The 13,047-nt window shown below is 48.8% G+C and overlaps 1 protein-coding gene across 1 annotated transcript; it reads left to right on the forward strand.

Moving 5' to 3' along the window:
- Nucleotides 1-6,815: 6,815 nt before the first annotated feature.
- Nucleotides 6,816-8,396, forward strand: LOC118694875 (PWWP domain-containing DNA repair factor 3A-like). The gene is given in 5 exon segments (XM_036396184.1): nt 6,816-6,897; nt 6,900-7,045; nt 7,415-7,548; nt 8,092-8,346; nt 8,348-8,396. Coding segments are annotated over 5 exon segments (666 nt in total).
- The last annotated feature ends 4,651 nt before the right edge of the window (nt 8,397-13,047 follow it).

Here is a 13,047-nt window from a genome sequence, read left to right on the forward strand (position 1 = left end):
CACAAGCAATGACACACTTGTGTCAAAGAAACCCTTTCTTTGACCACAGCAATGTTCCTGAGAGACAAAACACAGGTGGTTTCTTGGCCACAGCCACCCAGGGGCTACGTGGGGTTTGCTGAAAGAACCTCCTGAGGCTCCCTACAAATCCCACCCCACCCAGCTTGGTGACAAGGGGGAAAGCCTTGGAAGGGGCACAAGCAATGACACACTTGGGTGAAACCCTTTCTTTTGAGCACAGCAATGTTCCTGAGAAACAAAACACAAAAACCTTGTGAAAGAAAAACCTTGGGAAAAACCTTGGAAGGAGCACAAGCAATGACACACTTGGGTGAAACCCTTTCTTTGACCACAGCACTGCTCCCGAGAGACAAAACACAGGTGGTTTCTTGGCCACAGCCACCCAGGGGCTACGTGGGGTTTGCTGAAAGAACCTTCTGAAGGTCCCTACAAATCCCAGTGGGGTGAGATCCCACCCAGCCTGGCTTGGGGGCTTTGTTGTGTTGGTTCATGGGGCATGTGGGTGACTGATCCCTCATTGGAGCTTCCTCAGCTGCTGGGATTGCTGGCTGAGGGTAACTCCAAGCTCTTGGTGCCTTCATACAAGGTTCTGGCAGTTCTGGAGTCTTCCTGGAAGGCTGTGGGCTGGGAAATGGCTCTGGCACAGCTTGCACAGCATAACTGACTGTGAAAAAGGATGAAGGGAAGGTTAGCAGGGCCCACAGAGGGATCTGAGGGTCCAGAGTTCAGCTCAGTTGCTGTTAGGGAAAAGGTTCTCCAGGAAGGCAAAGTTCTGGAGAAACTGGCAACAAGGGGTTTCTTGTTGACACAGAAGTGTTGGGTTTCCTCCCTGGGACTTTCCAGCAGCTTGGTGGCCACAAAAGGGACATCTCCAGTAGCTTTACCTCTTCCTTTCTCCCTCCAGGCCATGAGATGGAAACTGCAAGGTCACAGAGGGTCTTAAATGAAAGATCAGCCACAACAACACAGAGGAAAATGTTTAGGGAAACCAGGAGAGGTTCCTGTTTCCTTGGTTCAGCTGGTAATTCCATTTGCATTTCCATGGTTTCAGACTTCCCCAAAGGAAGTGTCATCAAGGAGAAGGGATGAGAAGAAAGCTGAGACCCCGTAAGAGCTCAGGGAGCTTCGGGTTTGTGAGGAACCACAGAAGAACCTGCAGGTGTTTGTGTAGATGGAGCACCTGGGGACAGAGTTTGGTGGTGGATGTGACAGTGCCTGGCAGGTAAAGGTCAGACTTGATGACCTTGAGGGTCTTTTCCAACCTAAATGATTCTGTGAAGAGCCAAGTGGACCTGGAATGATGAATTCCAAGGTGGAACCGTGGCTCTGCCTGCCTGGAATCCCCTGCTTTTACAGCCGTGCTCTGCTGAGCATCTCCTCTAGGCTGGAATTCTTCTGGGGAGGTGCTCCAGGAGATGGTGAGGGAGGTTCTGTGGTGTCCCCCCTTCCTGAGAGGGTCAGGGCTCAGGCAGAGCAGGAGGGAAGAGCCCTCCAGATTCCCTTGGGACACAGGATGGAGGCTGGGGACATGGTTAGGGACATATCCTGGGCTTGGCCAGAGGTTTTCACTCAGCAGCTGGTTTTCTGAGCAGGATCATGGAAAAGAAGGGATCAAATCAGGCCAAGGGAGGGAGAAAGAAAGAATAAAAAATAGAGGAAGCAAGAACATTCCTGGAGGCTGTCTGGCCTCTCTCCCTCCAACCTCCTGAGAGGAGCAGGAGGAGGAGGGAGACAAAACAAAAGGCACAAGAAAAGAAGGAGCCAAAATAGCACTAACACGAGGGTTGTGAGGTCCAAAGCAAGCAGTGCTGGGGCAGGCCCCTTCCCAAAAACCCGTCAGCCCTCAGAGGATCCGGGGGTCCTGCAGAAAACGCTGCCCTTTTATGGCCAGGCAAGGAGGGCCGAGCACAGGATCCTGCCCTACTAAGGGAAAACATCTCCTGCTCAGTGCTTGCAAGGAGAACACCCACAGTGAGTATAGACAAGCTCTCAAAGGACGACTGAAATACTGCTGCTCGTGTTGACCCCGATTCTTCTCTTCTTTTTTTTTTTTTTTTTTTTTTTTTTCTTTTCTCCTCTCTTGGAGTTCTCACTTCTGCCTCCAAACCGGGGAAGGGGGGGAAGCAAAAAAAACCCCAAAACCGAAACAAAACAAACAAAAAAAAAAAAAACCAAAAAAAACCAAACCCCACCAAAACTAAACCAAACAACAACAACAAAAAACAAAAAACACAAAAAAAACCCCAAAACCCCCCCAAAAACAAAAAAACAAACAAAAAGAAAAAAAAAACAAAAAAAAAACCCAAAAGAAACCACCAAAAGAAAACCCAACAAAAAACCAAAACCAGAAAGACATTTAAAAAGAAAAGTGATGATCCAGGCAGGGCTGGCTGGGTCCAGGTGAAACCCTCCCATGGTGGGGTGGGGAGCAGGTTCAGGAGGGTTGGGTGGGGAGGTGGGTGAAGCCCCCTGAGCTGTTCCCCTTCCAGCAGTGGCTGTGCTGGTGTTTATCCTGCTCTGGCCTGGTGTTTGTCCTGCCCTGGGCCGTGGAAGGGCTGTGATCCAAGCAGGGAAGACGTTTGTTACTCCACTCTCAAGCACGACGTCTGTGCCAAGCCCATCCATCCACTGCTGCAAACCGCAGCCCTGGCTGACCCAGAATCTGCTGCCTGGGATGGAACCACCACCTCCCAAAGCTGCAAAAGCCTCTCCATCCCAGGGCAGGTGGGATTTTCACCAGGAATAACTTTTTGCCTCTGCTTGGCTGAAGCAGGGAGGGGAATCCACACTGCAAGTAAGACCCTGACTCATAGAAACCCCAGTGAATTTGTATTTTTCTGTATTTTTCACGCATTTATCCACCCACGGGTATCTTCTGGATCCGGCAGCAGCCAGGTTTTAATTCTCAGAGGAGCTCAAATTGGATTCTAGGCCTTTTTTCCTACCAATTTTGGAATTACCAGGTTTAATTTTTGTTTGGTAACACCAAAATTAGGAAGTTTTAACCTTTAAGTTAGCGCACAGCAATAAGAAGATGCAAGAATTAATGAAAAAATGCTTGGAGGAGTGAATTTGGTTTGGTGGCCACGTTTTGGTAGTGGGGGGCTACAGGGGTGGCCTCTGTGAGAAGCTGCTCAAAGTTTCCCCCATGTCCAGCAGAGCCAATTCCAGCCAGGACTGACCCAGCCTGGCCAAAGCTGAACCCATCAGAGATGGGAGCAGCAACTCTGGGGAAAACAGATTTAGGAAGTGGGAAAAAAACCCTGCAGCTGCAGACAGAGAGATTGAGGCCTCAGGTTTTAGCTTTTATATTTTTCAGATTCTGTGCTGCTTCAGTGTGTGGGTCTGAGCTTCACATCAGGGCATGCTGAGCTCTGTGCACAGAGCAGGGAGACAAAACAATTCCTGCTCCAGCTGGGCACCAAGGACAAATGATCCAAATCTCAGCCCAAGAGCACAAACACCGTGGGCTGGAGAGAGAAAAACAAGCAGGGTGGGACTGCAGGGGCTAAAGCTGGAATGGGACAATGAACTGCAAGATGCAAATGGAGCAGAACTGATCCCAGGGAGAGAGCCCGGGAGCGCTGGTGCATTTTGGGGCCATTTTGGTTCATCTTGGGTGCAGCCCTGGCTGGGCTCTTGTGCTGCCCAAGGTGCATCCATGGAGGCCTTTGAATAAATCCCTGCTTTATTCTTTAGCTCTGTCCAGCCTCTGTTCTAGGGCAGCCTGCACAAGGCGTCATGAGGAGTGAAGATATGTGAGAGGAACAGCCCTGCAGACCCCCATGAGGAAGGGCAGGAGCTGCTGCAGGTGCTGGAGCTGCAATTCCCCTGAGATTCCATGGGGCAGCCTGTGGAGAGCCCCTGCAACAGCCCATGGATCCACCTGCAGGACATGGAGGAGCCCATGCTGGAGCTGGGGATGCTCAAAGCACCCTGTGACCCCGTGGAGAGCCCAACTGGGGCAGGCTCCTGGCAGCACCTCTGGATCTGTGGGGGAATCTGCCCACACTGGAGCAGGTTCCCGGCCTGTTGGGATCTCTAGCTGGTCACAGTGACCCCAAGATGTGTTAGAAAGTCTCTTTTCCCAGCCTGGAGCTTGAAGAAGGAGTCAGAGTCTTCATTTCTCGGCCTCAAGGTTGTTTATTGTTTCTTATCTATAAAATTCTTTCTCCTGTCCAGCCAAGGTCCACTCAGCAGGACAGACAGAGGCACTCTGCCTGCCCCTGGGGCAGGGTTATGTCTTTATACTAAAAACTACATGTACAATATTTACAGTTACTTTTCAATACCTATCACCTATTTTAGACAGTGAGCTTCTACTCTAAACCAATCCAAAAGTGCCACCATCACAGCAGAAGATGGAGGCCAAGAAGAAGAAGAAGGAGAAAGGCTGGACACACCCAGTTCCCTCCATCTTGCCCCCTGAACCCCCATTCCAGAAACCCTAAAATCGACTTTATCACCCTGTGATAAATTCACTATCATTCTACTTAATTTGTCATGGCTTGCAGATCTTCATCTAAGGTTGGTAATTTGCTCCACAGGTCACAATCAAACCCACAGGGGCATCTTGTGCTCTGTGCCAGGGTCCCTGAGCCCCCTGGCAGGGCTCTGGGCTGCTCAGGACAGCCAGAGGGATGTCCTGGCTCCTGACACTGGAGCTGCATCCACCACAGCCCAAACATCTGCCCAGCTGCTGGACTTTGAGAAGTCCTCCTTGGCCAGCAGAGCTGGAGCCAGGTGAGGCTGTGCTGTGTCTCTGCATGCTGCCTGGCTCCGCGTGGCTCCAGCGTCTGCGCATCCCCGGCGGTGCTGATGTTGGCAGACACCGGCTCGTTAGCGGCGAGACTCATTAGAACCGGGGCCCTGGGGGATGTTCTCATGGAATTCCAGAATGATTTGGGGCTGGAAGGATGAAGATCATTCATTTCCAACCCCCTGCCATGGGCAGGGATACATTCCACTATCCCAGGCTGCTCCAAGCCCTGTCCAAGCCTGGCCTTGGACAATTCCAGGGATCCAGGGACAGGTGGGTCACCTAAATGTGTTACAAGTGAGGAGATCACGGAGCAGCTGCCGTGACCCTGCTTTTGGAGCTGGCTCTGCTCACCCCTTTGGATGAGTTACAGCAGAGCATTGCCAGGTCTTCCTTTTGGGTGGAAAAGGGCTCATTTGAGAGTTATTTAAGAGCAGGTTTTACAACCAAGGTCTGCGCTCTGCATGCACCGAGCCCAGCCAAGCCAAGCAGCCCAAGCCAAGTTGTCCTTGCTGCTGTTGTGTTGGAGGAACAATCTCTATTAACAACTTGACTTGGCAGTTTCAACATTTTGGGGAATGAAATATTTTTATTCTCCCACCAGGCCTTTCTCCAGCCATTATTGGCTACTGCTTTGCTGCACGAACAATTTAACCCCTGTGATGTTCAGGGCACTGGACAAAAGTAAATTTAGTAAAATTTAACCTTTTCCTGATAAAGCACATGGAGATTCTATTATCTAGGTGGGAAAAGCACAGGATTTTACTTATTTCATTTTTTTGTAAAGCCCTTCACAATACAATTAAAGAAACTATGTTGCCACATGACTGGAGGAAAGGTCCTTTTGTTGCTTGAAAACTGGTGAAAAAGACAGAAAGCAAGAGGTTTCAAGGGTCATTTCTTGGGATGGAAATTAGTCCAGGGCGTGGTACAGCAGAGATTGAGTCCAGGGTTTTTTCAACATCCTCACCCACAACCTGCAGGAGCAAGAGCAGCCCCACATCTCCATTTCTGCAGGAGAGATCTTCTGAGGGCATCAAGTGCCACGCTGAGGGCAAGAAACTCCAAAAGGCTCTTAAAAAACGGAAAAAGCTGAGAAGAAATTTCAAACAAGCTTTGATGTAGGAATAGATAAAGTAAAGCATCTGGAGAAATAAAGATTTGAGCAACTCTCGTGCTATGACAAGGCTGGGACTGGCACCACGAGCTGAGTCTTGGACTGCCCCCAGAAATCACCGGCTCAGCGCGTGGCCAAGGAATGCTCAAGGTGGCAGCTAAAAAGAAAAAGACAAGAAATTGTTGTTTCTCAGCCTTCCCTGCACACAGCCAATGCTCAGGGCATCACTCTGCTGCTGCAGGAAACCCTGATGTGTTCTTGTTTCAATAACTCTGCAGCCCTGAACTCCAAGGGGAGCGCAGTGGTGATGGAGAAGAAGAAAGAACAATTAAATGAACACAGGGATGGGGCAGCTGCTTTACACCTTGGACACTTCCAGGGATCCAGGGGCAGCCACAGCTTCTCCAGGAAACTTTTTTCAGGGCCTCACCACCCTCACAGCCAAGACTATTCCTAGTACCCAATCTGAACCTATTCTCTCTCAGTTTGAAGCCGTTCCCCCTCGTCCTGTTGACGCCTCAGGTTTTGGCTTTTATATTTTTCACATTCTGTGCTGCTTTAGTGTGTGGGTCTGGGCTTCACATCAGGGCATGGTGAGCTCTGTGCACAGAGCAGGGAGACAAAACAAAAGCTTATGAACCAGGGGCAGCAAATCCTGAAGGTGATGAGGTCAGTGAATGTGAGATTATTATCAAACTATAGAGATCGTAGAGTCCTATGGTTTGGGTTGGAGGGGACCTTAAAGTGTCACCAAAGAGGAGGAAAATATCCCAGGTGTTCTGTCCCACTGAGAACCCAAATTCCTCGAGGAAAGGCTGCTGGTGTGGTACAAGCTGTGGGGGTATCCATACTGGCCAGAGTGGTGAAAGCAGTGAAGAAGAGGAAGCACCAGAAGGCGCTTCATGGATGGCACCACTAATGAGAAGAGGTTTCTCAGCGTCTCTGAAGAGCCTGAAGCACTCTGACGCTGAGGAGAAGCAGGAGCTCATTGAGGGAGCCAAGGGAACTATTCCAGGGAAAGCCAGTGGTGCCTCCAGCTGATCCTGGACCGTTGGATCCCAGTGGGCTGTCATTCTTTTACCAGCTCCTTCCTGGAATATTTTGCCACTGCTATCAGCTACCCAGTGAGGAAAGAGGGATACCAGAGCGTGCTGCAGATGGCATTCCCAAACACAGGGGAGGAAGGGCCTGGGCAGTCTCCCTCAGACACCTGTCACCCTGTTTTTTAAGTTTTTCTAAGCTTTCTGATGTTTACATTCTTAGAACAAACTTTCTCCCATGCTTTATATAAGTGACTTATTGTTTTGCATTCTTTTATGGAGGAGGAGAAATTTAATGGGCTGTTGGTTTGTCCAGTGTCATTGGAGAGGTGGCACTGTCACAGCCCAATCCACTGTCACTTTTGGAAATCCATAAATGTTGGAGTCAGAAATTAAAAGTGCACTTTTTACCTTGAGAGAGCTGCATGTCTGTGTTGTGTTATTTCGTGTCCTACAGTGACGGACACCTCCCCACAGACACCCCTGAGGAAATTCCTCCCTGAGAGGACCAGAGCTGCCAGGGACAGGGAGAGCAAGAAGCTGGTGGAGTTCCTAGTGAAGACCAAAGGGGCTGAAGAGCATCTCCTGAGGATCTTGAAAAGTGGGAAACTGTCACCATGATATCTCATGGAAAATCCCTTCGCCAGGATTTTTCTCCTGAGAAGCCTCAGAAAAGAAATGTAAACAACAATTATCTGATTGCTTGGAATGTGGTCTGGAGGTTGCTCACCAACAGGTGCATCCTTGATTGGTCCCATGTGAATTGTTTTTAATTAATGACCAATCCCAGTCCAGCTGTGTCAGGACTCTGGTCAGTCACGGGTTTTTATTATCATTCCTTTCTAGCCTTCTGATGTCTCCTTTCTCTTTCTTTAGTATAGTTTTAGCATATAATTTTCTTAAAATATGATATAATATGATATATGATATAATATGATATATATGATATGATATATGATATGATATAATGTAATATAATATAATATAATGTAATGTAATGTAATATAATATAATATATAACAGAACATATCATAGTATCATATCATATCAACATATCATATCATATCACAATACAATCTATCAGCTTTCTAAGAACTTGGATTCAGATTCTCATCTCTCACCTCATCCTGGGGACCCTCCCAACACTGCAACAGGAAACAATCCTGCTGGCTGAAGAAATTCCTGAATTCCAGCTGGTACATAACCTGTGTGGAGACTCACTTGGAGGATGAGGAGCAGCTGGATCTGGTGATTGGGTACCTGAAGGAGGTGTACAGGGAGATGGACCCCAAGAACCTGCAGCAGATCCTGGGGGATGGATGGCACCAGACTCACCTCAGTTGTGCTTTGTCACCTGAGGCCATCACCTGTGCCGTTGCTGCTGTGGATGGCATTGATTATGAGAAGGCAGAAGTTCATTAAAGAACCACCTGTGAGCAAAAGAGAGAGAGTTATTTAATGAACAAATCCTGGGGAGCAAAAAGCTCAGGATGGAGCCAGAGCCTGTGGAGAGCTGAGGAGTGGCCCAGGCTGTCCTGAGGCCACCAGGTGTAAATACCCAGTGGTGATTTGTATAAAAGGTGGCATTCTTTGTAAAGTCTGTATGTAAATTCCCAAATCCTCTGCTCCCAGCCCCAGCTGGCTCTCAGCCCTTGCTGCTTCCCGTGGCCTCGCTGTGCTCAGGATCCTCATCCATCAGTGCCCTCCTGGACACCTCCCACTAGACCAGGATGCTCCAAACAGCTTTTCTCTGTGATGATGAAAGGTGATCTCCTTGCTTGTCTAGTAAAGTCCAAGGTAAAGAAGCAAAAATGGCTTTTGCAGAAAATCCACAGATGTTTAATTCAGCTGTGTGGTGAGATGGTCAGGTCCCAGGCACATTCAGGGTCCAGCTTTCTCTCTCCAGGGGCCTGACCCTGATCTTGGGGCAGTACAAAGATAAGGAGCAACCAGGGAAATGGGAGGGAGTGGCTCAGGGACATAGGAACAGACACAGGGACAGGGCAAGGAGCCAATGGGGTATAAATGAGGGGATGCTCCCCAGGGCCTCCACATTAAAGCTCATCCCCTGCCTGGACTCCTCTCACTGGACCAGGATGCTCCAAAACCTGGTCTTGGAGTGTGTTACCTCCTTTTACTTCTGGAAAAGACCAACAGTTTTGATAAACCCACAGGAAAAAAAAGGGGCAGGCATGGGAGCAGACTCCCCCAAACACAGCAAGATGCACTTGGATCACTGCTCAGCACCTGCAGGCTTCACCAATAAACAAACAATGATCTTAAATGAGGAATAAACTGCCAGAGACCCCCAGGGCTGTGCAGAGCTTCTGCTGCTCCACTGGCTCCCACGTGGGTTCTTTTAACCAAACACCCAACTTGGGAAGGGAGCTGGTCCTGCTTGGTGGCCAGGGGTGCCTGGTGGCCTCCCTGCTCCTGATAAAACCAGGGGGTTCCTGGCAGGGAAGGCTCCTGGGGGTTCCCCTTTCCTGCCTCATGGATCTCCAAAGGTGGGAGATCAGATTTGTGCCCAGAGCTCCCACCTGGATCACAAAGATTTGGGTTCTTGTTTTGTTGTGACGAGGAAAATTCCATGGAGGAGGAATCCAGGTTTTCTTTAAACAAAAACATTCCCTTTTCCTCTAACTGAACCAGTGGAATGCTGGTTTATTGCTTCTTCTGAGGCTGTGAATTTTGGGAGGTTTTGATTGTCTTTTTCTCATCCAAACTCCCAATTTAACCCTGCCCAGCTCCCTGCTCACCTTTGCTGGAGCTGTGGCACATGGAAGCAGTGTCACCAAGAGCTAATTAAGGATGAATAATGATAAATGGTACATAAAACCCCCTGATTAGGGTTCCTCTGTGATGATGAAACGTGATCTCCTTGCTTGTCTAGTAAAGTCCAAGGTAAAGAAGCAAAAATGGCTTTTGCAGAATATCCACAGATGTTAAATTCAGCTGCATGGTGAGATGGTCAGGTCTCAGACACATTCAGGGTCCATTTTTTTTCTTTCCAGGTTCCTGGGGGCTGACTCTGGCCTTGGGGCAGTACAAAGATAAGGAGCAATCAGGGAAATGGGAGGGAGTGGCTCAGGGACATAGGAACAGACACAGGAACAGGGCAAGGAGCCAGTGGGGTATAAATGAGGGGATGCTCCCCAGGGCCTCCACATTAAAGCTCATCCCCTGCCTGGACTCCTCTCATTAGACCAGGATGCTCCCAAACCTGGTCTTGGAGTGTGTTACCTCCTTTTACTTCTGGAAAAGACCAACAGTTTTGATAAACCCACAGGAAAAAAGGGGCAGGCATGGGAGCAGACTCCCCCAAACACAGCAAGATGCACTTGGATCACTGCTCAGCACCTGCAGGCTTCACCAATAAACAAACAGTGATCTTAAATGAGGAATAAACACCATCCCTCATCCAATACACAGGGCAAAGGTGGATGGACTGGTTCCTGTGTGCAAAGTTCAGGGTGGGATTCCTGTGGCAGCTCTGAAGGGCGTTGGTGTCAGTCACCCCTGGGTTTGCCAGGTGTGGATCTGCCCAGCACGGGGCTGGCAGCTCCAAGGCAGCTTTGCATATCAAAGGAGAATGCAGTAAGAAGCAGCTTTTCATTAGTCAGGAAGTCACAAATTGATACCTTGATTGAAATAATTATCAAGAATTACAGGAAATACCCAGAGATGCATTTAATATTCAAGAGAGTCTCCAGGGAGTTGGGGAAACTTTGCCCCAAATAGGAGTTTCTGTTCAGGGATGCAGCACAAAATGAAGCCCCCACCTATCAAACCCCCCACTATCAGTCCTGCCTTTTACCTGTCTTTTTAGAACAGATCCTTCCTTTTTCTTCTTTAGATTATCCTGATTTTTAAGGCTGCTGTGGAAGTGCTGGAGTTGCAGAGCAGATACATAGGAGCTGCAATAATTTCACTGCTCCTTTCTCTCCCCTCTGGTTTTTAGGTCCCTGAAATCCACAGGATCCATCAAAACAGGAGTGTCCAGAGCAGCTGTGGCTGCCCCTGCATCCCTGGCAGTGCCCAAGGCCAGGCTGGACAGGGCTGGGAGCAGCCTGGGACAGTGGGAGGTGTCCCTGCCATGGCAGGGGCTGGGATAATCTTTAAGGTTCCTTCCAACCCAGACCATTCTGGAATTCTGTGAAATCAGTATGGTGAAAGACAAGAAACCATCTTACTCTGGAAATATTCATATACAGGAAATATCCAGTGAGTTTTCTTCCCTTGCCTAAGCCATGGTATATAATGCCCCAAACAAAACAAACAAAAAAAAACCCATCCAACCAACCAAAAAAACCCCAAACCCCAAAAAACCCCAAACCCCACACAGGGGAAAAAAAAAAACACACAGAAAAACAAACAAACAAACAACAACACATAAAACACCCAAAAAACCAAAACCAAAACAACAACAACAACAAAAAACCAAACAAAAAATCAAAGAAGAAAAAATCCAGGATGAAGTATTTCCCACAGAAATACTCTGACTTATATTAGTGCCAAAAATCCCCATAAACTGCTGGTATTTGTGCTGAAAATATTGAGCAGAGGAAGTTCCCTGCCCATGGCAGGGGGGTAGGAGTGGATGAACTTTTAGGCTCCCTTCCAACACAAGGTTTTCCCTAATTCTATGATCCTAAAGGACACAGGGGTGGGGTCAAGGCCTCAAAGAGGTGTCTCAGGGAAAGTTCAGGCTAAATTCAGATAGAAAGTTCAGCCTTTTCACAGTGGGGTTTAGAAACACCAAGGCTCCAAGGGCAGGAATGGAAAACAAACCATGGGCACCTTCTTCAGGAAGGTTTTTATAAGACCCAAGTCCAGAAGCTGAAGTTCAAATTAAAGGTGAGACACCAGGCAGCCCCTGCTCACATCCCTGCAGCTGCAGCACAGCTGGAAGAGGGGAGATGGCAGGGACACTGGGGGAAAGCAGGGCTGCAAGGAGGGAACATTGCTCACAGCAGTTATTTATGATTTGCCAGGAAAGCGAGCAGATACACAGCCTGGGACTCCCTGGGGATCTGTCCCAGGCCTGGTGCTGCTCAAAATATTTTTTTGATAATTACTTGCATGAATAGAAAATTTGCTTCTTCCAGCTGCGAATGATAGCGAGGAGGGAGGGACTGGGAGCGTTCTGGAGGATGGGCTGGGACTTCAAAACAAGCTTGAGGCAGCCTGGAGAAAAAAAAAATAGTCTGCAATTTAGGGGAAACAAAGGGAAAATGCTGCTTGTAAAAGAGGAGCTGGGCTGCTGGGCAGGGAATGGGGGAGCAGGGATGAGGCAGAGATGTGGCATCCCTGCCTGGGATGGGCAGCCCTCCTTGTTCTGAGGGACAAGCAGCACAGCACAGGCAAGGGAAGGTGCAGGCTGCCTGCAGGACATGTGGAGAGGGGATTTAGATGCCTGTGGATCCATGGATCCTCATCAGAAGTGGGCTGTTTGTATAGATATGGGGATTTGGGGAGGCTGTGGGCTGGTGGTGGAGACCAGGGGTTGATCAATCACAGAAGATGGAAAAAGAAATCCAAACAAACTCATCCAAAATCCAAAAACCTCTCAAGCTCCCCCAAAATAATCAAGGGACTTGGGAGTTATTTATTGCAGAGAAGATCAAGTTTGGGCAAGAGCTACCTTGCTACCTTAGAGCTTTTGCAAATATTTAAGGCAGTCTGTTCCCTTTATTTAAATATTTACAGGGGCCTGGAGTGACAGGACAAGGGGGGATGGATTCCCACTGCCAGAGGGCAGGGATGGATGGGATTTTGGGAAGGAATTCTTCCCTGTGAGGATGGTGAGGGGTTGGAACAGAATTCCCAGAGCAGCTGTGGCTGCCCCTGGATCCCTGGAAGTGCCCAAGGCCAGGCTGGATGGGGCTTGGAGCAGCCTGGGACAGTGGGAGCTGTCCCTGCCCATGGCATGGGGAGGAATGGGATGAACTTTGGGTCCCTTCCAACCCCATTCTGAGTTTCTCTGATTTTCTTAGAAGGAAATAGGTTGTTCTCTTCCTCTCTGTGACCAGCAGTGATGGGCTTATGCAACAGAAAAGGAGCTTTAATTGAGACAACAACAGCAACAAAATTGGGAGTTTTGTCTTGGT

This window comes from Molothrus ater, chromosome 1, assembly GCF_012460135.2.
Source record: "Molothrus ater isolate BHLD 08-10-18 breed brown headed cowbird chromosome 1, BPBGC_Mater_1.1, whole genome shotgun sequence".
NCBI lineage: Eukaryota > Metazoa > Chordata > Aves > Passeriformes > Icteridae > Molothrus > Molothrus ater.